Here is a 27,080-nt window from a genome sequence, read left to right as displayed (position 1 = left end):
CTAAATTAATAACTAAAATACCATTGAAATCACTACTAAATACCACACACAAATCCTAATTAACCCAAATATTTTTTCCTAATTTGTTCATTTATTGCTTGTAGCACCGCTAGATCAGCAGACGCTAAACCCTCCTCGCTTGTCCGAAGATTTGACAACTGTTGTGTTATTAGTTCCCTCTCTTTTTGCTCCTGCTTCTCCCGTGTCTGCCTTTCCAGGAATTCCAAATGACGACGTTTCAACTCATTTTTTTCTTTTATTAATAAATTATGTTCGTCAAATTTCGCTCTCATTTCCGCCGCATCTTTTGCTCTCGTCTCCACCTCCTCCGCATGTCTTGCAGCGCGCCTCGCTTTGTCGCGTCCGGGCGGTCGTCGTGGTGAGGATATCTCTTGGATATCATCCGGGATCTCATCGTCATTGGCGTTTAGGTCGATGTTAGTCCGTGCGTCCGACACGTTGACCGAGCTAGAATTGCGAGACCTTTTGGATTGAACCTCCGACGATGTAGGCGTTTATTCCACTTTGGATCCGCTCGCAACAATTCCCATGATTTTTCAAAGTCGAAAACATGACCCATTTCGACCCGATATTGTTCCTTAGCAGCTTTGAACAAATCAAAGTCGTTGGTTCCACTTTGTTGTTGCGCCGCAATCCGGTTGTAAATACCGTTGAATTTGCTGCACCGCTTAGTTATCATACCTCATTTACTGCTCAACATGTCGTTGTTGCGATACAGATTTTTCCTTAAAATAGAGTGAAACTTGTCGAGCACCGCCCCCCAATAAGCTCCTTTTTTCATTCCATTTCCGCGAAGTTCGTCCTTTGAAGTAGCACACCAAGCCGCCGTTAAAGCGTATTCCTCCTCCGGTGTCCACCATTGTGGAACGTCTGCATTTTCAGATTCCACCGCTATTGATTTCCCTTTTGATTTTCCTTTCCCTTTCCCTTTCCTACTACTTCCTGCTTCCACTTGAACTGTTGGTTGTGTTGTAGGCGACGGTTGATTGGTTGTTTGTTGTATCGAACCAAAAGTAGAGAAAAAATTTTGTTGTAAATTTGGGTTTTGACCAAATTGATTTTGTTGAACGTAAGGTGAGTTGGGAAATTGCAGTGGCGGTGAAGCGGTATTGAAAACGGCACCTTGGTATGGTATTTGTGGTGAACCTTGAGACGACAAAAGGTTGAAATAATTTTCATACCCCGCAAGTCCGAGAGACGAGGTTGTGTTTGGGTTTGATGATGGAGGAGGGTGTTTGGGTTTTGCTCCATTTTTTGAAACTTTAATGAAAAATATGTATAAGATATAGAGAGAATGAGAGAAAGGTATATAAAAATTGAAATTAAGTATATGTATATATATAGATGGTAAAAAAGTAATTTTTATTTATTTATTTTTTTTTGAAATTGACCGTTTAATAACGGTAAAATATGGGGGCAACGGATACTTTTTTGACGTTACAACTCGTTTCCAAAGCAATGAGATCCGGGCGACGAGATGCAACGGCTAGGGGGGGGGGGTGTTCCCCGCGTTACGACGGCGTCGCGGACCGCCACGTGGGTCTCGTCGAGGCCAATACCGACTACTCTAAGGTTTTACTATTACCACCAAACTACACTCAATGCAAATCCTTCTGAATTGAAAGTCAGTTGCGGATATAGCCGGATTATGTCATTCAAAACATTATAATATAAAAATAAAAGATCATTATTAACACAACTATGTTGCTATTTATCATTGTTTATACAATGTATAAACAAGAGGATACGTCTGAGTCAAACATGTTTATCGAACGACTGGGTCCTATTCCAAGCTAGAAAAACAAATATAGAGAATATACAAAATTATCTTCACAAGGTACAAACCATTATAAAATTATTACCATAGGAAAGAGAAAAGGATTTACCTGTAGAAAGCGAAAGAACTCCATCGAGAAGTGGGGTTGTGGGGTCATCCTGTGTGTAATGCGTTGCGGCCCTCGAAACCAGACACCCTCCCATCGTTTTCTGCAAATAAATGGAGTTGATTTTACACCAGATTCTACCTTCAAACCAGACGCTTAATTAAGTCATCCATTCATTTTCGCCTTTCAAGAATTTCGGTTGCCGGAAATTTGATCAAAGGAGTTGATTATGGTGGAAAACGGGCACGGGCATGGACACGGACACGGACACGGACACCATCACCCACCATCCGCGGCGCCTCCGCCGTCCATCATCCACCCGCCGTTGGGTGCTGCTAGAGGACCTGCTTTTCCACCCTCCGAACAGCTTCTCCAGCTAAACTACTGCATCCATTCCAATCCTTCATGGGGTTTGTTTTTACTTTCTGAATCTTAAATCTTTATTCATTTTTGAAGTTTAAACGATAAAAAAAATTGATTTTTTATGCAAAAAAGTTGTAATCTGTAAGCTGTAATCTGTCTTGATTTGAAAGGAATGATTCCTCTCCCTATCGCTATCGTATTCTTGTTTGAGGGTTTTTGTTTTTATACCTCTGCTATATGAACTCTTTGATTCAATTTGATTCCTCGCGGATTTTTTGTAAAGCCCTTTATATAAAGAAAAAAGATCTAAATTTTTTATTTTGTTTTTCGAGCGACTTTCACTAATTATAAAACTTTTCATCAACCATGAGCAGAAACGTGTCCTGTTCCCTCTATGTCGGAGTCGAAAAGAAATATATGGTTTGACTGGAGTTGAGGTCAAGCCAACTAATATTCTAACTTCAAATTAATTTCGATTAGAGATTTCTTGTTTGATTAGAAGAATCTTGTTACTAATTTTATAAATAGGACAGTATTATTTCTTAATTGTGTTATTAATCTATGTCAATCTTGAATTTAACATATAGTTAATCTATATTCTTTTATATAGAGGGAATGTTAAGTTTGACCACTAAAACTTCTCTTTTGTTTATTATAATTCTTATTATTTAATTAAGTTTATTAACCCCTTTACTTCACTTTAACATTAATTTATGTTTCTAATTGTTTGATCAATCTTTTTTACAGGTCAAACTGTTTTGCTGGCATTCCAACATTATATTGTGATGCTTGGAAGTGTTGTTATGATCGCTACCATGCTTGTACCTCAAATGGGTGGTAATCATGTGAGTCTTTTTACATACCTATCCTTTTAGTTTCAAAAATTGAGTTGATCAAGATTGAAAAATTTCCAAGATGAATATAAACGAGTTGAAAATTTGATCTTGCTTCATATTAAAGTTTGTTGCTTTATTGGTTTATAGGGTGATAAGGCTCGTGTAATTCAAGCTACACTCTTTATGTCTGGATTGAATACCCTTTTACAAACTTTAATCGGTACTAGACTTCCTACGGTCATGGGACCATCCTTTGCCTACCTCCTACCCGTGTTGTCAATCATAAATGATTTTGCAGATGAAGACTTTCCATCTGAGCATCAGGTATATGTAAAGATGTACATACATGTATCAGGCCTGATACATTTATATATCTATGTATCAGACCTGATATATACATGTATCACCTTGATACATGTATCAACGTATGATACATGTATCCATGTATTAGGCCTGATACTTGTATAAATGTATCAGGCCTTGATACAAGTATCAATGTATCAGACCTGATGCATGGTATGATATATGTATTATATCAGACCATGAGGTCTGATACATCATTGTATACTTTTATGTATCTTGCACACTATATGCTGCAAGATATATACAAGATACATAATGGTATGCATGTGTGTCTGATAAGAAAGGTTTAGGTTAAGTGTCTGATAACAAAATCAGTGTCATACATATATACAAGTATGTATCCTGATACATGTAGGTTGAATACCTAATTTTTTGTTTGAATCAACTTAAGTGTCTGTTTATGGTTTGGGTGATAGAGATTTCTCCACACTATGAGGGCTATTCAAGGATCCCTAATAGTATCTTCATTCATCAATATAATTCTTGGATTTAGTCGGGCGTGGGGAGATTTTACAAGGTAACGTGTTACTTGCTCTTATTATCAATAAGATTTATCTTTAATTATATTTCCTTACTTTTATATTGATTTTGTTTTTTTGGCGGCATAATTTGTAGGCTATTTAGTCCTGTTATTATTGTCGCATATATTTGTGTAGTCGGTCTTGGTTTATCCGGACGGGGGTTTCCTCAGGTACAACCACTCTATTCTGAAAATATTTCAAATTCTAATTATTTAATTTTGATAATCGAATGCATAATTGTGGTTAAATTATGTTATTACAGCTTGGAAATTGTGTGGAGATAGGTCTGCCTATGCTTATATTTTTGGTCGTCTTTCAACAGGTATAGTATCTTTAGCTTCTAATCGTGTGTGTGTGTGTGTGTGTATATATATATATATATATATATATATATATATGTGTGTGTGTGTGTGTGTGTGTATTTTATGGAAATTGTTGGTTTTGTGTAATAGTATATGAAGCACCTCCATAATAGGGCTCATCCAATTCTTGAGAGATTTGCTTTACTCTTTTGCGTTGCACTTGTGTGGGCTTTTGCTGCTCTACTCACTGTAGCCGGTGCCTATAACAATGTTGGTAACAAAACCAAACTTAGTTGCCGGACCGATCGTTCATACCTCATGGAATCTGCTCCATGGTAAATATACCGCATTCTTCTTATGTTCTTTAGGTCCTGTTTGTTGCACACAACAGAACAGAACAGAACAGGTTGTACTGCATTTGGCATGCGTTGGACTAGGACCGGTGTGAATGAGACAAAAATTGCAAATTTTTGTCCCACCCAAAAACGTGGGACAGGGAGTTGCTTTCGATCTCTCGTTTGTGCAAAAGATGTAAATACCCTCTTCATCTTCATCATCGAAAATAGCCATTATAGTGTGTCTAGTCTGTCCAATCCAATCAATTTATATAGTGTGTAACAGACGCAGCTTTAGGCTGCGTTTGGTACACATGACATGACTGGATGGTTCGTGGCTAGACATACTATAATGGCTATTTTCGATGATGAAGATGAAGAGGGTATTTACGTCTTTTGCACAAACGAGAGATCGAAAGCAACTCCCTGTCCCACGTTTTTGGGTGGGACAAAAATTTGCAATTTTTGTCTCATTCACACCGGTCCTAGTCCAACGCATGCCAAATGCAGTACAACCTGTTCTGTCGTGTCCAATTTTGCATACCTTATGAAACCATTTATAGATGAGCCTTTTTTGACGCGTTGTTTTTGGTTAACTAACTATAGGATCAAAATGTCGTATCCATTTCAATGGGGAACTCCTATATTTAGAGCAAGTCATGTTTTTGGTATGATGGGGGCGGTTCTTGTTACAACTGTAGAGGTTTCATTTTTTTTTTCTCTTCTTTTTTTGCCCTTTTTTTAGTTCTTACACCCTGGATTTTTTTTGTTTCTCTAGTTTCGTGACATTTTCTGGTTTTTTTTTTTTGCAGTCGACAGGAACTTTTATTGCCGCATCACGTTTCTCAGGTGCCACACCCCCTCCAGCACATGTTCTTAGCCGAAGCATTGGTTTTCAAGTCTGTTTTTTAATTTTTTGAGTTTTATTTATATGATTTACTAATAATTGGAAATTAACACATGTTTTTTTTCTTCCTTTCATAATGCCAGGGTATTGGCCAGCTACTTGATGGGGCATTCGGTTCAATAGTTGGGACTACTGCATCTGTGTAATGAGTCATTACTTATTTTCATTTTCATTTTAATTCCATAAGATATTCTTTATTCTATAAACTTATATATTTCTGTAATAAAAAAAAATGCAGAGAAAATGTCGGACTTCTTGGTCTAACTCATGTTGGAAGTCGAAGAGTAGTTCAAGTCTCAGCTGCTTTCATGTTTTTCTTCTCCATATTCGGTCTGCATTAGTTCTTCTTCATAGCATTTTTCTAAACAATCTTTCTTATCATTGCACATGATTTTTGACTAAAATTAGTTTTTATTTATTTATTTATTTTTTTCAGGGAAATTTGGGGCATTCTTTGCATCAATCCCGTTACCAATATTTGCAGCCATTTATTGTGTCCTGTATGGTCTTGTTGGTGAGTGTCCTTTGATTAATCTACTTTCTATTGCATTTATTACCTACCCTACCTTTTTGGATGACGAGGGCATTTATGTCTTTTACACACACAACTGGAGATCATGAGCTGTCCCTATCCCACCTTTTTGGATGGGACAAAAAATTGCAGATTTAATGAGTTGCCCATATTCCACCTTTTGGTGTCTCATTAACATCAATCCAATCAAAGTCCAGTATATGCCAAACACAATACAGCCTGATTTCAGACCTTAGTGACAAATCTTTAACAAGTTTCTTGTTGATTCAACAGCTGCGGTTGGAGTTACATTTATTCAATTCACAAACAATAATTCAATGAGAAACATCTACATATTGGGATTATCTTTATTCTTAGGAATATCCATACCCCAATATTTTGTTATGCACACTGATCTTGTCACGGGTCGTGGACCTGTAAATTCTGATGGTGTTTGGGTAAGCAATCTCATCCTTCTTTTTCTTGTATATATATATTTTCAAACATCATTTATAGAAACAATTATTCAGACAGATGAGTCTTAATTTATTATTTATATGAATATGAATATGATGGTTTTGTAGTTCAATGATATATTGAACACCATATTCTCTTCACCTCCGGTGGTGGCAATGATAGTGGGGACAATACTGGACAACACGTTGGATGCACATGATTCACGTGAGGACAGAGGTGTGCCATGGTGGGTCCCTTTCCAACACAGGAAAGGCGATAGTAGAAACGAAGAGTTTTATAGTTTTCCTCTAAGGATTCATGAGTATATGCCTAATAGATATCTATGATTGATAATTGATTTTGTTATACACGTGCATTCGTGGACGTAAGTTTTGTTGTATATTACTGCATGGGTATGGGTATATGCATGGTGGTTAATTTTTGAAAGCCAAGTGTTAAAAAGTTTGATGGGATATTTTGAAAATGTGGGGCCAATAGCCATGCAGAGAGAGATAAGGAGCGATTTGGATATGAGGTCGATAATGTTTTCACATCATAAGGGACCTACCAATACCATTCCATTAAGAAAGCATTAAGGTCACATTTGGATCAGATCATATCTTATCTGTGAAATCTTGTTAAATCGTCCTTTCCGACAGCCGACCTAAAAGGAAGGCCCAGAAAAGTAGTAACGACTCATGATTAAGAAATGGATATTTTAAAGTTAGAATCTTTTATAAGAATATCTTTTAGTGACAATTATATATACTTTTTAAACATTAAAAGATATCCATAAAATTCTTAATCACAAACTCAAAGTATTATCATCAATCTTTTCTAACTTAACGATAAACACATACATAAACTCTAATTAAAAATCTGCAAAATTTTATTATGTTGTTTGAATGTTTGTTGATATATACACCAATAGAATCGAGTAAACATCATCACTAGCATCAACTCCAATCAATTGAGGTGATCATATCATTTTCTTTGTTACAATGATTAAATTTGCGTAATTTAAAGAAAGAGTAGCAAATCTCAGGGTTGTTGGTTTTAAGATTTTCGGGTTTTTTCTGTAAAAAATCCATGCGTAAGATGTTCTAGTTTTGGGTTTGGCTTCACCACCACAACACCCTTATGCCATCCGTTATACCCACCACATACCACATATGTGGTGGGTGTTACATCAACACCACATTCTCCTACCACTAACATGAAATATCTACCACTAACACACCACTCCACATTATTATTATTATTATTATTATTATTATTATTAATTCAAAAATACAATAAAATTACATTTTTTATAATTAAAAAACATTCATTTTTTTAAACTTGTTTTTCATTAATTATAAAAATAAAATTACAACTTCAAACTACATTACTTAGGTGCTGTTTGTTTTTTGGAAAAAACTTCTTCCGACCTCTTATTGCTGTGCGACGCAGCACACGCGCAACGCTTTTCATCTCGCAGCTGTTTGTTTTTCAGAAGTCTTCGGATTAAAAAACCTTTACGCGTGTTCTTCTTGGTGCAACACTTGTTTTGCCTCTTCCTACCTCTTCCAACGTCTTTTTTTTTCTTGCTAAAATATTAATTATATATTGTTGAAATTTTATTTCACATTTTTTTTTGTTTATTCTTCATGAATTCTTTTTCCTTTTTTTTTATATTGAATAATAAAAATTTGTTGATGAAATATCATTATTTTATGCTAAAATATATCTTTATTTTTTTGTTAAAATAACATTATTTTTTGCTGAAATATCATATATTCTTGCCGAAATGTCATACATTATTAAATTTACGGATTATAAAATCTGTTTATTTTAATTTTTTAATATCTGCAGCAGTATGCAGATGTTAAAAAAACAAGCATGTTTTTTATTACATTCTGCAGCCGTTTGGTCCACCTCTTCTACTGCAGAGGGTTGCAGAGGTGGTCCGCAGACTTTATGAATTTTTTTTTTTCAAAAAAACAAACAACACCTTAATTAATCTAGAAAAAAACATCACATTAATTAAAAAAAACAAACAAACATACATATAAAAAAACTAATCTTCGTTCATGTTACGTTAGTACAAATGTTCGGCGACATCTTCTCGAAGATTGAAATAGGTTTCACTGTTATGAATTTCAACAACTCGCTCTAAAAACGCATTCGTTCCGGGTACGAACTCCTCAATTGGAATGCCAATATCGTTCGGATCATACGTGCAAATCGCTCGACCTTCATCTTCAATAATCATATTATGCATTATAATACATGCTAGGACCATTCGTTTAATTCTTTCTTTATCCCAAAGTCGTGTAACATATTTCACTACATGCCATGTTTGCTTAAGGACTCCAAATGCCCTCTCGATATCCGTTCTCGCTGATTCTTGTTTTTTTGTAAACAACTTTGCCTTTTCACTTCGAGGAACCGAGTATGCCTTCATCAATATAGAATAATCCGGGTATATCCTATCACCAAGGTAGTAACCGCATTTGTACGAGTACCCATTCACCGTGAACATCATATCAGGTGCTTTGCCAGTCCAAATATCGTTGAAAGTGAAGACTGGCCAAGAACATTAAGGTCGTTGTTAGACCCCGCTACTCCAAAAAAGGCATGCCAAATCCACAAATCTTAAGATGCAACAGCTTCTAGGATGATTGTCACACCCCAAAACTGGAACGGCGGAAATGTTCTGGGGTGGATGACGTCATGTCAAGTATCACAACACATGCATTATAGTAATCAAAGTACAACAACCATTGCATTAATAGTAATAATTTTACATGGTTTACATTACAATACCACAAAGTAATACAGGTAAATATATAGGTGCAGCTTGGTACTAAGCTATCTTCATCAACAGCTCCGGGAATGTACCTGTCTAATGCTTACTTGAGAATACAAGTTAGTTGAAAAGCGAGTATCAGCATTTTTACAAATGCTGGTGAGTTCATAAGTATTTAGTGTCATTTTATCCAAATAACTTTAATAAAAGTGGTAGTTTTAGAGTGTCCATTACATTAGTGTCTTTTCCAGAAAATCCTATATTTTCTTTAATAAAAGCAGTCTTCTACCAAGACTGGACGGAGTTATGTGGTAAAAAGTAGTTTTCCCTTAATCGCTATCATTATCAAAATACATAATTTGATTATTAAAGAAAGCAAGAGAAATCAGGAAAATAACATATGCCTCAGCAGTGAAGACTGCTGACTAAGGCAAAAGAATCATAGACTCCAGGAGAGTATCGAACAAACGACACGCCTGGATCAGTCTAACAAAGAGAGACACAGACCCCAGACGGTACCAAATGAAAGGTACGACTAGCAAGGTCAAAAAAAAAAAAATAGAGGATACAGACCCCATATAGTATCAAATGAAAGATACAGCTAGTAAGGTCTAAAACAGAGAATACAGACCGTAGACAGTATCAAATGAAAGATACAGCTAGCAAGGTCTAAAAACAGTGTGACTCTGAGAGTGGGTTTCCAGCATATAGTGTAAATTGCTGGTGAAATACCGTTACCTTAAGGCCATGAATTATAAGGTAACCTGGGATACTCGTAACCATACTAACCGACACTAGAGTACCTGACGCCCTGCAAGCGTCTATAAAATATGACATTTGTCACCCCTTGGCTTGGTAGGCCGTGGACTGTAGCTAGCAGTCAGGGTGCGGGGGTGTCAATCCTGTATAGATCTATACACACAATGTCCGCTCTCCCTACAGGAGACTCTGGTTACCAACTAGACGACGGAGAAGGCCGTGTCCCGAAGATGCATCCCAAATAGTGGGTAGTGTGTTTCTAATATAAGTGTTGAACTAGAGGTATAGACTCATAACTGAACTGACTAATGTAAACCCATATGACTATGCTTGCATACATAATATATAATTAATGATCAAACGACCTTCGGACGGACATCCGATCCCACCAGACCACATCTCAACGAAGAAAAGGAAATAGGGCGAACAAGCCTTCCTAAGTCCTTCCAACATTATTTATATGTATCTATACAAGCACATGCATACATCTAACTATGTGGAAGTGTTATCAGGTATAAGCGTATAATGAAGTGGATACGTTCTCAAGTATAAGTGTATCACGAAGTGGAGGCGTTCTCAAGTATGAGTGTATCACAAAGTGGAGACGTTCTCAAGTATAAGTGTATCACGAAGTGGAGGCATTCTCAACTATAAGTGTATCACAAAGTGGAGATGTTCTCAAGTATAAGTGTATCACGAAGTGGAGACGTTCTCAAGTATAAGTGTATCACGAAGTGGAGGTATTAACTAAACAGAAATAACGCAGTGGTATCTTAACCAAGTAGAAGTATAAAAACATAGATGAAAACTTTGGAAAACCTTTATATATTAAGAAAATCACGAATTGGTATTCCTTTGTAAAATAAGTTTGAAAATCTTTAAAAATCCTTTGAAAACCTTTCATAAACAAGTTTAAAATGAAACTTTGATTAAACATCATAAGTAAAAGCTGAACAAATAACTATGTTTTTAGAAAACCATTTACAGTGTCATTCTCGGTAAAACAGTTAACAGTATGGTAAATCCTTGTGCATACGGGTTATCAATCACATGTGATTGATATGATAAATGACATGTTTAAATTGTATTCCCCCCCTATAAAACATGTAAAAACATTTAAAAGGTTCATTTAGGGGTATGAACTCACCTGGTGTAAGTGGATCCGACGAAGGTGCCTGTTGGGTGCTCGGTGTCAAGTAAAGACTTGGACACACTTAGTGACCTATTTAACATATGATAACATATGTTCACATACAATTAGTACATTTAATACTAATTAAACAAGTATACGCACTCTAAGGAGCGGAAAACACTTTGGTTAAGTGTTTGGGGTGTCCCGGGTAACATTTAAGGGTGTGAATGGCTTAGGAATGGAGTTTACTCTCAAAGAGTAAACTCTCCTTATAGTGTTTATGGCCCTGGGACAACTCCCCATGAGTTTACGGCCGTAAACTCATGGTGAGGGGGTTCTAGGATGTTTAAAGGCCTTATCTTAATGGTGGAATTTTGCTAGGTCCAAATCTAAAAGGTATGAATGGATTTTAGGCATTTAAAGGGACCAAATGGGAGTTTACGGCCCATGAACCACCCCTATGGGAGTTCACGGCCGTGAACTCCTACCCCTTGATTTTATGAAAGTTTAAAGCCCTAGTTTCAATCCTAGTAATTTATAATGAAGTATAAGGCCATTTGGGGGGATTAAAACTACCATTTGACATGGTTTGGAGGTGTTTACGGCCTAAGCATGTGCTTGGGCCGTAAAATCCTTTTTACCCCTCATTTCATTGTGTTTAATTGTTCTAAACCCGAAATAGCAAGCCCCTAATTTATGTCTTAAGCCTAAGGGTGGTTTGGGAGTGTTTTGGACATGATTTAACAAGCTTAGAGGGTGTTTATGGCCTAAGCATGTGCTTGGGCCGTAAACCCTCTTTTATGTCCCAAAAATGATCGTTTTGAGGTGTAAACACTCCTAGGCTAAATCCTCAATTAGTTTCCAAGCTTTTAGGGACAAATTTGGGTCATTTTGGCCTCTTTTTAGGGGTTTACGGCCTAAGGAGGCTCTTAGGCCGTAAAATCCTTTTCAACAGCCTCTAAGTCCGATTTTTGGGGTATAATCACAAGTCATGATGTTTAGAATAGGTTAGGGTAAAGAGACTTACGATTTGGAAGCGTTTGGTTGCGGATTTGAGACGAAATCGGGCTTTATGAGAGAGAGTATAGAGAGAGAGAGTGTAAAAGGGGTGGAATGAAGTCCATTCCCCCTTATATGGGTTGGAGTTGGAGCTCAGTGGGATTCTACCCGATACTGCCGTTAAACGGGGCTTTTGGTCGCACCCGATTTAGTGGTCGTAATAAAATTAGCTTTCTCCAAAATAATATGGAAATGTAAATTACGCTTTTACTTTATTTTTTTTCGACGAATAACGACATAGAATATAAATAAATAAAAACGTTTATTTATTTTACGACCTCAAATTAACGGAACTTTTATAAAATGGAATATTCCGTTAACTGTAACGGGGTAATGTAACGGAATAAACCTTGGGTTGTCACAATGATAGTAGGTTCACCTATATCTCCTCGAGTGAACTGACCACGCCATGCATTTGGACATTTTTCCCAAGCCACATGTGTACAATCTAGACTGCCAAGCATACCTGGAAATCCATGCCTCTATTCATGAGCCGAATATAATCTCTAAATATCACGTTGAGTAGGTTTGCGCAAATATTCTTCGTGAAAAACCTCATACACACATGCAAAAAACCAATCTACACATTCAACTTTGGTCCTCTCGGATACTTTCAAGTATTCGTCAAATGCATCAAATGCTATACCGTATCTCAAATACCTAAGAGTAGCCGCACATTTTTGTATACTATTAAAACTCATTCTTCCTCTAGCGTCGAGTTTTAAAAAAAAAATCATAACGAGATTCTAAAACATTACTAATACGTAAAAATATAGCCTTATTTAGACGGAAACGACGTTCGAACGAGTCATCATTATAAAGACAATTATCGGCAAAATAATCACGTACCAATAAGTCGTGTGCGGCTTGACGATCACGATTGACGACCGCCCTTGTACGAGTAGCATTCGAACTTTCTTTGTCGTGAATGTGTTGCACAACGTTGAAGAATGTCTCGACGAATTCTACGTCGTCATCCGAGTCAGAAGTTTTTAAAAATTCCATGTGTTTTGTGGAATCCATGTGTTTGTGTTTTGTGGTTTTAGAGATTGAAGGTTAGAATGAAGGTGTAAGTTTTTGTGAGAATAAAAGGTTTATTTATGTGTATTGAATTGAGTTTGAAAAAAACAAAAAGCAAAATAGCCGTTCAACAGTCGATAAAAGCAAGCACCAATCACCTTCTCCGTTTGAATTCGTCGTCGGGAAAACGAAGGATCACGACCACGCCCGACCACAATTAGTCGGGGTGGTGTGCACGAGTTTTTCTCGTGGCCACATGGACCACAGATACTCTCGTTGAGAGTATACCTGAAGGTCTTAGTAGCCTCCATAAGTCACATACAATCACAGAGTTGAGGTTATGGCAAATGTAGTCCCTTTAAGTGGGGTGCATGGACCCCATTTAGACCATCTCCAACCAATCTCTATTTTTTCCCTAAAAAATGAAGTAAAAATAGGGCAAATAGTGTCTACTCTATTTTTTTTACCCCATTTTTACCCCCAAAAAGTATATTCCTAGTATATTCCATTATTCCAACTTACATAGATTGTCAAACACACCTCTCTACTAATTTAGTTTTAACAAATATATAATCTATATTTTTTTCATTACATTAATATTAAATACAAAAGATTATATTTATAATAATTTATAAATAAATATTATACATGCATTTATAAAAATATTACACATACACATTTTTAAATAAATATTAAATAAATAAATAATAGTATTGTCACTTGTTGGTTTTTATTAGATTATTATTATAATATATAGGTTAACTACATGTTTAATAGCATATGTTATCGTGTTTGTAATATATATTTTAATTATAAGTTTTTGTAAAATACGTTATTGTTTTTTAAAATGTCAATATGTATTTAAATTTTTATATGAATTTCATGAACAAAAAACAAACTTTATATTTATAATTAATTAATATAATTTAATATATAACAAAATATTATAAGTATTAAATATTATATTTAAATTATAATTAGTAGGTAAAAATGAACTAAAAATATATAAATATATGACAGATGGACTAAAACCGACAACGCAAAGTTCATCCCCATTTTGGGAGAAATGAATAGTATAACACCATATTTGGTGTAATACTATTCATATCCCCCAAAATAGGGGAATAAATGGGGGAGAGTTGGAGAAAAATCGGGGAAGAAATGGGGGAAAAATGGAGAATAAGAGTGAGTTGGAGATGCTCTTAGAAATAGGTCCCACCATATTTATTACTACTAAGTTTTTCAAAAATCATATTTTCACTAAAAACATCCTCCTTAACACTCACTTATACATAAATGGCGTGTTCGACACAGAGCGTTTGAAAGCTTCTAACTTCTAACGTTTGACAAAACGCTCCGTTTCGAACAGAAAGTCTCGTTCGGCACTACAAGCTTCTAGCGTTTAGTTTAAACAAAACGCTCCAAATCCAAATGTTACTTTGTGTAGCGTTTAACAAAACGATACAAGCTACCCGCTACCAGCTAATTTTGCCGAACACGCCCAAAATTGCCCCAATTGACATTTCGTATTGAAAAACCTATTTTTTTTTTTTAGAATTTTATGTTGTTATATATTTTTTATGAAAATGTACATAGTTGCATTTAATTTTGGATTCGCCATTGGTTATGAAAATGTACATAGTTTTGGGTTCTTACTCCATTCTCTCCTCCTTATCATATCTTCATCATACCCCCTACTGCTCTGCCCTAGGACTTATTCGGTATACACACCATACCCATGGCGTGATGATGAGGTAAATATCTTTTCACTACTTCTCCTAACCGATATGATGTCTTGTTGGTGTGGCCCCATCCACACAATATCATACCCATAACCTTCAAAACATCAAAAGTTGGCAAATAAATGTATTTAGTTAACTTTTTTACTTCCAAATTAGCCTTTTAAACACCCTTACATTTTATAAACTTTTCACACAAACATTTCACTCTTTCATTCTCACAAACATTCTACAAAACAACTGAAAGATGGATTTTTTTTCGTCTTCATCTTCATTGGTGGATGATATGTTTGTCACCATATTTGTTCAAATGGCATGCACCATTTTCTCGATCAAGTGGAAGAAAATTTGGATGTCAATACTAGAACTATAATAAGCAGAGATCGTGTAGCTGCATATGAATTTTCGGTATGTAATTACTTTGTCGATGATTGTTTGTACGATCATATGCCATTCAAACGACATTTCCATTTGAGCACACAACTATTTGTACATATAGCTATGATTGGAAGAGAATTACAAAATCTTTAAATTGAAATGTGATGCTAAAGGTACACAAGAGTTTACTATGAGTCTATGATACAAAAGTGTTTGGTTGCAATTCAGATTTTCACATACTGACGCAACAAATGAATAAGATGTTTGAGAGAACAACACTCATGTATCTATTTGTTTTGTGAATATGTTATCAAGCTTTACGAAAAAAAAAAAATTTGTGGAGACCTACGAGAAATGATATTGAACAATTGTTTGTGTCATATAAAGCATCACATGGTTTCTCAGGAATGGTTGGAGGCATTGATTGGCTGTATGTAAGTTGTGAGTGTTGTATTTGGCATTTGAATAATTAATGCAGATTGTGTTCAATTGCTGGATGCATACCATATATTCCTTCATTACCAGTAATCATTGCATGAACAAAAACCATCTTCAAAATGATGGAAACGATTCACATCTCTCACAATAATTTTCCTTCCATATACACGAGACACCAATTTAAAAGCCAAATGGCAATCACTACAAACTCTAAGATTCTTAGTTATGCGAATAGCCAATCCTGTATCACTAACATTCATAAGCCCAAAAGCCAAAGCTAACTTCTCACCATGATAACTTAACATACCATGCTTGTCTTCCTCTTCTACATCATGAAATACACATGACAAATCAGGAACATAACCTACCATCTTTATATCAACCACCATTCTTTCCACCTTCTCATAAATCTCTCTTGTAAAAGAATTAAACTCCTCCCCAGTGTGAAAACCATGCAACTTGTTATCAAACTCAATCAAACTAACTCCCGCAGGTTTTCTTAATCCTTTATTTTTCATATCTTGTCTCAATCTTCCAACTTCTTGCCAGTTTCTTGAAGTTGCATAGATGTTTGACATTAGTACATAATATCCAGTATGTTGTGGTTCAAGGTTGAAAAGATTATCAGCTGCAACTTTCCCTAAAGTGGCATTTCCGTAAATTTTACAAGCCAAAAGCAAAGCTCCCCATACTTCATCATTTGGTTCTGATGACATATTCTTTATCAATTCATAAGCTTCATCTAGAAATCCACCTCTCCCAAGCATATCAACCATACAAGCAAAATGTTTTGGCTCTTTTTTAACACAGAATTTTTCCATTTCTGAGAAACAATTTCTTCCTTCTTCAACAAGACCTGAGTGGCTACAAGCAGAAAGAATGGAGGTGAAGGTGACATGGTTTGGTTGAAAGCCATGACTTATCATCTTGTTGAAGAGTTTGAGGGCTTCTTTTCCATACCCATGCATGCCATACCCTGAGATTAAAGTGTTCCAAGATGTAACATCTAAGTGGCTCAAGGGTACTTCTTGGAACATTCTTAAAGCAGTGTCCAAATCTGCACATTTTGCATACATGTCCATTATCGCGTTCCATAAAGTTAGGTTTGTTTCTATTTTGTTTTGTATGATGAAATCATGGATTTTGGTTGCAAGTTGTTGTGAACCTAGATAAGAACATGATGAAACAACTATTAATGCTGTCACCTGATTAGGATTGACATCAGATATCTTCATTTGTTCAAAAAGAGCCAAAGCTTCACTAGCTTGTCCATTTTGGGAATAACAAGTAAGCATAGAGTTCCAAGTTATGGTGTTTCTTTGTTTTGTTTGGTGAAAGATCATTTCTGCTTTTTCAACTTCCCCACATTTGGCATACATTGATAGAATTGAATTAACAACAGGTAAATCTTGGAAAAATGCATGACGAATGGCATACCCATGAACAGATTGAGCTCTCTTGGCATCTCCTAATTGGCCAATAGCAGAGGCAACTGTCACAGCTGTAACCCAATCTAAACAAAAACCTTCTTGTTGCATTTGATGAAGGAGATACAACGCAGTCTCAGCGTGCTCGGATTGTTCATAAGCTGTGATCATTGAGGTCCAGCACACAAGGTCTCTCTCTGACATTTTATCGAACACCTTGCGACCATCTTGGATGAAGTCACATCCAGCGTACATGTCAATTAGAGCGGCCTCAACATAGATATCTGAACCGAATCCAGTTCTAATTATTTCAGAATGAAGTAATTTTCCATAGGTAGGAAGCAAATTAGCAGCGCACGATTTGAGAGCAAATGGGAATGTGTAATTATTGGGTCGAATGCCAGTTTTGCGCATAAGCGAATAGAACTCCAATGCCTCTGAGCAGAAACCACTGTTTGCATAGGCACGGAGCATCGTGTTCCATAAGAACGAACTGGATTCATGATCGGTGGCGTTAAACACGAACCTAGCACTTTGAAGATGCAAGAAGCCGGAATATTTGATGATGACCCGAGCATTCAAGTGAACACTATGCTTGATAATGCCGGTGGTTGTAAGAATGGAGTGGATCTGTGACAGGAAAGCTAAACTGGTACAGGAATGAAGAATTCTATCGTAATGACTTTCAATTTCAAATCCATTGTTGTTCTTACAGATGTTTAACCCCCGGCGAAACATTCTTCATGGAGCCAACTTCCAGTCATCCAGTGTGCAAAACTGGTAACGTGAACGGTTTATATTTGGTTATTTTTTTTAATACATTTCACCACTAATTTATCTAAGCGTTCAAAAATTTATCATTATGTCTGGTAATGAGGTAATTAAAGGTTTCTTCACAATTTCAATGTAAGTGAACTAGTTTAAGTTTATATATGTTACAAACATAATAAAAATTTAAAATTATTAATTAATTATTTTAAATAAATTATTAATTAAAATATATTTTTTAAGTATATATAAAATTATAATTGTTGATTTAAATAAATACATGAAATTATATCATCTAATAATCTGTATTAATTTTATTTTAATTTTTATTCTAATGTTATCAATTTAATGTAATTAGAATAAGAAATTTAAAATTTAAAACTTAAAATTAAGAATCAATAGATTGATAAATGATATGATATTAATTAAGATGCTTAATAGGACGATACATGACAAAAAAAAAAATGAAACTATTTTTTTATTAGAATAGAGAGATTTTTTTATATATTAATATCAAATTTAGCTAATAAATAAATAAACTATTTTCTGTACACATTTTTTATAATTTATATAACTTTGTGGTTCACCTGTTTACTCTTACATATTTGTTTTTATGCATTAAAAGCTTTTTTTTTTTTTTTTTTTCATTTTACAAATTCATGTTTTTCTTTTCAAAAATTTGTTTTCATAAATCCGTTTTCTAACATTTTTTTACTTATTTGTTGCCATGCATGTAAGACTGTAAAAACTCATTTTTTACATATTCGTTTTAAAAAAACATTATAAAAACTAAGTTGTAAAAATATTGTCAGAAACGTAACTTTATTGAAAAATATATTAGAAGTTATAGAAAACCCAGTTTTATATAAAAAAAGTAGTTTTCAACGTATTGAGAAAAAAACATTGTGGAATATGGAGGATCTTTGGAAAAAAAAAACGTAAGAGGACTTGGAAGAAATTGATGTTTTAGAAACAATATAGTTCGTTGGTTAAATTTAATATTAATATATAAGTTTATAGGTCAAATGTGTAATATGTAACGCTCTAAATTTTCAAACCAAATTTTTTATTTTTAAAACACGTAAAAACTCATATTATAATTCTCAAAACCCACAATTGTCTCAATGTTAACACAAATCCACAAAATCAATATTATTGTCCTAGAATCCTCAACACAGTCTCGAACAAGTATGTACAATCAAGCTGACGCCTTCCTACGATCCTAAGAAGTACCTGAAACACATATCACATAACACGGTAAACACAAAGCTTAGTGAGTTTCCCAAAATATAACATACACAAATAATAAGCCTCTCATGACTATAAGTCGGCATGGACCCTCCGGTTATGCATCTCGATGAGGTCCCTTCGATCTCACGGCTCGATGTGGACCCTCCGGTCATGTGTCTCAGTGAGGATCCTTCGATCTCACAATTCGGGTTGGACTCTCTAGTCCTGTATTTCAGAGAGGACCCTCCGGTCTCACAGCTCGGGTTGGATCCTCCGGTCCGATCTCAAAATGCACATAATAATATAGCATATATCAGAAAGACAAAATGCATAATATCACATAAATCAAATAAGCACATAGGATCCTCCGGTCGATAACTCAAATAAGACCCTCTGGTCACTCAGCATTACCGCTCAAGTAAGTATATTGAAAAGACTTACCTCGTAAGCAAGCAAGGAAACCGAATACCCCTCGAACAGTCTACTCCCCGCCTACATGTAATAAGCATCTCTAAAAAAAATCATGTTAGTCCCTCTCTAACTCTTGGGATGGTTAAAAGATCATTTTACCCTCCCATGAGCTCCATCACTTAAGTTTGACCAAACCCTAAAGTCAACAAAAGTCAACACTCGAGTCAATAATCCATGTTGACCCAACTCGTCGAGTGCATCTATGCAAATCATCGAGTCCCTTCGTTTCCTCAGAACCCTCATGAAAGTCCCACTCAACTCTCCGAGTTGACCCGTCAACTCGCCGAGTTACAATGTGTTCAGACTCATTGGGACAAACCCTAACTGACTCGTCGAGTCCCTTAGGTCAAATTCTCATTCAGACATTTTAAGGCAGAAATGGTGCCCCATACTCTGGATTTGTCTTCCTAAGGCTCGAATATAACATAAAGTTACAAGCTTTACGTTCATGCATGACATGTTAGGCTTATAATACAAGCTCCAACAAGGGTTAGATGCACAAGATATTGTCTCTAGCTCAATAAAGCTCGGGTCTTTGGACTCACAAGACCTCCTACAGTATAGATCTGAGGTTTCAACCTCAAGACATGCTCAAATGACTCAATGACACAAAATGGATGGGAGAAAACCCTAAAAACTCCCTAAACCAAGATCTCATAAGGAAATGATCAAGTTAGCATCTTTTTACCTCCAATTAAAGCAAATCTCTGAAGAATCTCTAGTTACAAAAGCCTCATCTTGATCCAAGCCTTGATACTTTCCACTTCTCCTCCAAAAGTGCACTAAAATCACAAGATTAGCTTCTCTCTCTCTCTCTCTCTCAGTTCAATATGGACGATTAGGGTTTCACATAGGGGAGTAGGGTGGATGGTGAGGCAGAATTAAGGGCTTAAGGCCCTTTAAATATGAGCCAACCTCGGAGAATTAGGGTTTCCTCACACAACGCCAACTCACCGAGTTGGTCCCTCTAAGTCGGCGAGTTGGTAGTAAAACCCACGTGGCCAAATCCGTCTCTACTCGAAGAGTTGAGACATCCACTCGTCGAGTTGCTCAGAAATTATCAAAAATAAATATTTAAATAATATACCTAAGAGTGAGGATGTTACAATTCTCCCCTACTAGAATCAGACTTCGGCCTCGAAGTCATGCTCTGGAAATAACTCTGGGTACTGCTCGCGCATCTCGGACTCCGGCTCCCAAGTCCACTCGGATCCCTTCCGATGTTGCCACTGGACCTGAACCAGGGGCACCTCTTTATTCCTCAACACCTTCACCTTCCAATCTAAGATCGCTATCGGCCTCTCAATGTAATTCAGGCTCGCATCTACTTGAATATCCTCTAAGGGTACCACCGCCGTCTCATCAGCCACACACTTCCTTAACCGAGACATGTGGAAGGTGTTTATGAATCTGGCTCAACTCTACAGGTCGCTCCAACCGGTAAGCTACCTTATCCACTCGGGCGACACCCTAAAAGAACCAATGTATCTAGGGCCCAACTTTCCCCGTTTCCTGAATCGAACCATCCCTTTCCACGGGGATACCTTCAGGAGGACAAAATCTCCAACCTGGAACTCTAGCTCGGATCGTCGCCGGTCTGCATAACTATTCTGGTGACTCTAAGCTGTCAGTAACCTCTGTTTTGACCTGCTGAATCCGCTCGGTCGTCTTGAGCACTATCTCAGTGCCACCCATCACTCTCTTCCCTACCTCTCCCCAACAGATGGGAGCCCGACACCGTCTTCCATATAAAAGCTCAAAGGGAGGCATACCAATATTGGAATGATGGCTGTTGTTATAAGAAAACTCAGCCAAGGGAAAATAGGTGTCCCAACTCCCACCGAAATCCATGACACATGCACGCGGCATGTCCTCGAGCATTTGAATCATCCACTCACTTTGCCTATCTGTCTTTGGGTGGTATGCGGTACTGAAGTGCAATCGGGTACCCAGATCCTCATGAAACTTCTTCTAGAACCTGGAAGTAAAACGCACATCTCGATATGAAAATATCGATGTCGACACTCCATGTCGTGCCACTACCTCCCGCACGTAAATCTCAGCCAACTTCTCTGCAGAAGAGCTATCATTGATAGCAAGGAAGTGAGCACTCTTCATCAGCCGGTCTATAATCACCCATATTGCGTCGACACCTCCCGCAATCCTCGACAATTTGGTGATAAAATCCATGGAAATCTGTTCCCACTTCCACTGGGGAAACTCTAGAGGCTGTAACAGGCCATGTGGACGTTGATGCTCCGCCTTAACCTGGCGATAGGTCAAACACCTCTTAACTACCCATGCTACATCCCTCTTCATAGAGGGCCACCAATAATCTCTTTTCAGATCCAAATACATCTTAGTGGCCCCTGGGTGGATCGAGAATCTCGATCTATGTGCATCCTCCATCAGTATGTGCCATGACCCACTTGTATAGGGTACCCAAATCCGCCCTCAGAAAGTCAGAAGCCCCCGACTATCCGTATCAAACTCGGAAACCTGTCAAATCACCCGCTCCCTCTTGCAGTTCTCCGGTCTCACGGCCTCCACATGGGCCTTACAGATGGTATCTAAGACTGGTGTCACACCCCAAAACCGAGAACGGCGGAATACGTTCTGGGGTGGAGGACGTCATGTATAGTATCATAACAATGCATAATAGTAAGAACAAGCAACAACATCCATTGCATTAATATAATAATTGTAATACAAGCGTGTTCTGTACAGTTTGTTAGACACTAAAAGTATAATCAAAATAAAGAGGAGTCTTGTATGTGCTCCATCTTCTCAAAAGATGCATCTGTACCTATGTACTAAGGACCTGAGAATACAAGTTATTTTGAAAACGAGTATCAGCGTAAAGCTGGTGAGTTCATAAGTATTTAGTGTCATTGCTTGTATAAAAGTGTTTACAATCATGTAATATAAAAGCTATTATCAAAGTTTGAAAATAGTATGATCCCTAGAAAATCCTATATTTTCCAGTAAAAGTAGTCTTATACCAAGACTTGGTTATTTGTAAGTTTGATCCTTTGAGACTGTAAAAGTTTTCCCAATGAGACTATCAGTTATAAAAATATAGTTTTAGACTTCATTCATGTAAAGTAAATGGGAAAATAATGTTTTACCCCAGCAGTGTCACTGCCGGCTGAATGAAACAAAAATGCAGACTCCAGCTAGTATTAAATGTACAATACACCTCGGGGAGTCTGTTTTGCCTTTAATTCTTAATGTGTTAATTAAAGGTCTGAATGTGAACTCGTATGTAACCATGCTGATTGACGATCGAATAACTAATGACCCTACAGGTCACACGTAGTATGGTGACATTTTGTCACCCCTGGGCCTAGTCGGCTCGGACTGTAGCTAGCAGTCGGGATGTGGGAGTGTCTGTCCCGTATAGATCTATACACATAATGCCCACTCTCCCTCCAAGAGAATCTAGTTACACGGTGATGGCACAGTGAAATGCCGTATCGAGGAATAATATGTCACATTCTGTTTTAGTATATTCTCTTGTATTATAGTATAATGTACTTTTTGGTATAGTGTATTGAGTGTTATCTTGTATAGTATATTGTCACACCCCCAAACCAGAACGGCGGAATCGTTCAAGGGCGGATGACTTCATGTAGTATCGAAACAGTTGAATACATAGTAAAGAAAGTAAACACAACCAACATATATATATAATTGAAAATTTTACATCGTTTGTAGGTATTACAAGTTCCAAAATATCAATTACAATATGTTGTGAAAATGAAATTAAACTAATGCCGCAACTTCCCTTCTTCAAAAGCAGTAGTTTACCTGTATTACTGAATCCCTGAGAAATTTTTGAAAGAGTAGTTCAACATTTAAGCTGGTGAGTTCATAAGTATTTAGTGACAATGTTTGAATAAAATCAAATGATATTTGTTTGCAGATGTTTCGAAAGACTCCTAGGAAATCTAATATTTCCTAATAGTATAAAAGTAGTCTTCTACAAAGACTCGACTGTTTTGAAGGTTTTCTTTTATAAATACAATATCCGTTCATAAGTGTGTGGTAGTTTAAAAGTTCCAACACTGAAATGCAATCGTGTTTTTCATGCCTAGAGTAGTAAATTTGCGTAAGTATAAAAGCACTAAGGCATTTGATAACCCGGTAAATCAATAAGTTCTTAATACTCCATGTGAGTTTTATAACCATACTAATGACCCGGACTGCCTGTAACAACGTTCTTCAGGCGTTGAAATGTTATGACATTTGTCACCCCAGGCCAGCGGGCCTAGCTGTAGCTAACAACTTAGGTGCGGGATTGTCAATCCCGTATAGATCTATACACAAGTATCACACTCCCCCTACAAGGGATTATGGTATATAATACAGGACTTAAAATGCATACTCGAAGGTACGTGAAATGTCTCACAAAACTTAGTATAAAACAGATTTACGTATGAAAATGTCCATTTGTTCTTGAATATGAAAGTATCTCTTTGATATAGTATTTCTAGTATGTAAATGTTCATGATTTCCTCGTAAACTATACCTATTATAGTTATTCAAAGTGTGTGTTTTGTTCGTATAGTAAATCCTAGTGTAATGCTCACTTGTTATGTAAAGTATAACATCTAAAATGACATAAATGATCACATATACTTAAAGTATAAATAAAGGGTTTGATTCACACACACACACACACACACACACATATATATATATATATATATATATATATATATATATATATATATATATAAACATGTTTTATTTCCAAAAGATAAGATGTTATCGTGAATATATATTGTATACAAAAGTTCCCATGTAGTAGTTATGAATCACATATGATTCACTTGATAGAAAAGAGTATATATTGAAACTTTATGTTACACACGATAATAACTGTGTGTTTACTTGTATCCCCCCCCCCCTTAAAAGTGTATAAAAAGCAGTGATAAACATTTGAAAGTGTAGTTTATAGGGGTATGAACTCACTTGATTGATTGGGGAAAACGAGATGAAAATCGAGCAAAACTTCGGCTTGTGAAAGTCGATTTTCTCGGGATTCTCGGGAATCTTGGGAGAGTAGAACCTTCCTTCGGAACTTGAGTGTGAAAACCGGGGCTTCGGGAGGGCTTCGGGAGATTAACCGCAGAGTTTCAGCACGAGAGATGGAAGAATGGAGCACCTAAACCCGACACCCCAAGAGTTCTATTTATAGGGGGTATTTTTGAGTGCCACGTCGTGGAAAGGGTGTGCCACATCGTGGGGAGCAATTCTATCCTCTTCCATTGATGGGACGCCCTCAGTCACTTGCCGGGTCGCGGCAAAACAGTGCCACGTCGTGGCAAACCTAACAACCTCGAATTTTGGACCCCGAACTTGTAAAATCCATAACTTTCGCGTACGAGCTCCGTTTTCGACGTTATTTATATGCACACGTAGATAAAAATATGATTTACAACTCTCGTTTAGACTTCATCGGCAAATTTTGACTTTATTTTTAATTATTTATTTTTAACGAGCCGGGACACGAAAAGTCCGTATAAAATCCATAACTTCTTCATCCGATGTCCGTTTTCGTCAGACTTTTCGCCGTTGCGCTATAAATATTGAGACCTTTGATTCTCATTTAGGTTGTTTTGGTCAAAAGTCTCTTGAGCTCTATTTCGAGTTTTTAGCTGTCTACTGCTATATTCGGATCTTGGAAAAATCATAACTTTCTCATACGAAGTCAGATTGGGACGTTCTTTTTGTGTACGCTCACGGTTTAATGTTTTCTATAACTTTCATTTAGATACTTAAGGCTAAATGCTATTGTATTGAAACTTCGCGTTTTTCGTTTAATCGGTGTTGCCGGTTTTGTCGGAATTTTTAGAATGGTCATAACTTCTTCGTTGTAACTCGGATTTTAGTGTTCTTAGTATTTCTGTAAACCTTGACACAATATCTAACATAATAGATATTCTTATAAAGACTTTTACATATTTCATTTTCGAAGTTAATTTCATTATTTCAAAGGTAGCTACAATACTTGACTTTTTAGGTCATTACATAAAGTCGAAATATCGGGTTGTCACATCATCCCCCCGTTAGAGGGAATTTCGTCCCGAAATTTAATGTAACAAAAACACTTGTGGATTAGGGAAAAAGATGTGGGTATTTGTGTTTCATCTGATCTTCGCGTTCCCAGGTGTATTCAGGTCCTCGCTTTGCATTCCAGCGGACCTTCACGATGGGGATGCGACTTTGTTTTGTTCTCTTTATTTCCCTATCCATGATTTCAATTGGTTCTTCTATAAAGTGGAGACTCTCGTTGATTTCGATCTCGTCTAAAGGGACGACGAGGGTCTCATCGGACAAACACTTCTTCAAGTTTGACACATGAAAGGTAGGGTGTACGTTATTGAGTTCCTGCGGTAGACGAAGTTTGTAGGCTACTAGGCCGATCCTTGCGAGGATCTCGAATGGTCCGATATACCTTGGGTTTAGTTTCCCCCATTTTCCGAAACGTATTAACCCTTTCTAGGGCGAGACCTTTAATAATACTCGGTCCCTGACTTGAAATTCCAAGGGCTTCCGTCTTTTGTCCGCATAACTCTTTTGTCTGTCTCTTGAAGCCTTTAGTCGTTCCCGAATTTGTACAATCTTCTCGGTTGTCTCTCTTATGATTTCTAGGCCAGTGAGAGTGTTGTCGGGTACTTGTCCCTTGGCTAGTTGTGTGTCACCTACTTCAGTCCAGCACAGTGGTGATCTGCACTTCCGGACGTAGAGGGCTTCGAATGGAGCAACTTTAATGCTGGAGTGATAGCTATTGTTGTACGAAAATTCAATTAGTGGTAAATGGGTATCCCATGCTTTGCCAAAATCGATTACACAAGCTCCTAGCATATCTTCTAGGGTTTGTATGGTCCTCTCACTTTGACCGTCGGTTTGTGGATGGTAAGCAGTACTCATGTAGAGCCTCGTTCCTAGGGATTTTTGTAACGATTGCCAGAATCATGAGGTGAACCTACTATCTCTGTCAGAGATAATGGATATTGGTACCCCGTGCAGTCGTACAATCTCTCGGATGTAAGTTCGAGTTAGCTTCTCCATCTTATCGGTTTCCTTTATGGGTAGGAAGTGTGCGGATTTGGTTAACCTATCGACAATTACCCAGATGGTGTCTAGTCCACCTGTTGTCTTGGGTAATTTGGTTATGAAATCCATGGTTATCCGTTCCCACTTCCACTCAGGTATTTCGGGTTATTGTAATGATCCTGATGGTTTCTGGTATTCTACCTTGACTTTGGTGCAAGTCAGACACTGGCCCACATAGGTAGCTATCTCTGCTTTCATGTTCAGCCACCAATACAGTTTCTTAAGGTCCAGATACATTTTGTCCG

At 36.9% G+C, this 27,080-nt stretch overlaps 1 protein-coding gene and 1 pseudogene across 1 annotated transcript; one reads left to right on the top strand and one right to left on the bottom strand.

Moving 5' to 3' along the window:
• The first annotated feature begins 1,963 nt into the window (after positions 1–1,963).
• On the top strand, positions 1,964–6,945 carry LOC145057661 (nucleobase-ascorbate transporter 3-like). The gene is made up of 14 exons (XM_079005530.1): positions 1,964–2,314; positions 3,015–3,112; positions 3,251–3,427; positions 3,883–3,983; positions 4,082–4,157; positions 4,250–4,309; positions 4,440–4,624; positions 5,231–5,327; positions 5,437–5,523; positions 5,615–5,673; positions 5,770–5,861; positions 5,968–6,045; positions 6,337–6,500; positions 6,627–6,945. The coding sequence occupies exons 1-14, from the start codon at positions 2,134–2,136 to the stop codon at positions 6,843–6,845; spliced, it is 1,674 nt and encodes a 557-aa protein (XP_078861656.1). The 5' UTR covers positions 1,964–2,133; the 3' UTR covers positions 6,846–6,945.
• An 8,924-nt stretch (positions 6,946–15,869) lies between these two features.
• Positions 15,870–18,065, bottom strand: LOC145057660 (pentatricopeptide repeat-containing protein At3g26782, mitochondrial pseudogene; annotated as a pseudogene).
• Between the last annotated feature and the right edge of the window lie 9,015 nt (positions 18,066–27,080).

This window comes from Lactuca serriola, chromosome 6 (genome assembly GCF_051521515.1).
Source record: "Lactuca serriola cultivar US96UC23 chromosome 6, Lser_US96UC23_V15, whole genome shotgun sequence".
Classification (NCBI taxonomy): domain Eukaryota; kingdom Viridiplantae; phylum Streptophyta; class Magnoliopsida; order Asterales; family Asteraceae; genus Lactuca; species Lactuca serriola.
The sequence above is the reverse complement of the archived record's forward strand: the minus strand, read 5'-3'. Positions and strand labels throughout refer to the sequence as shown.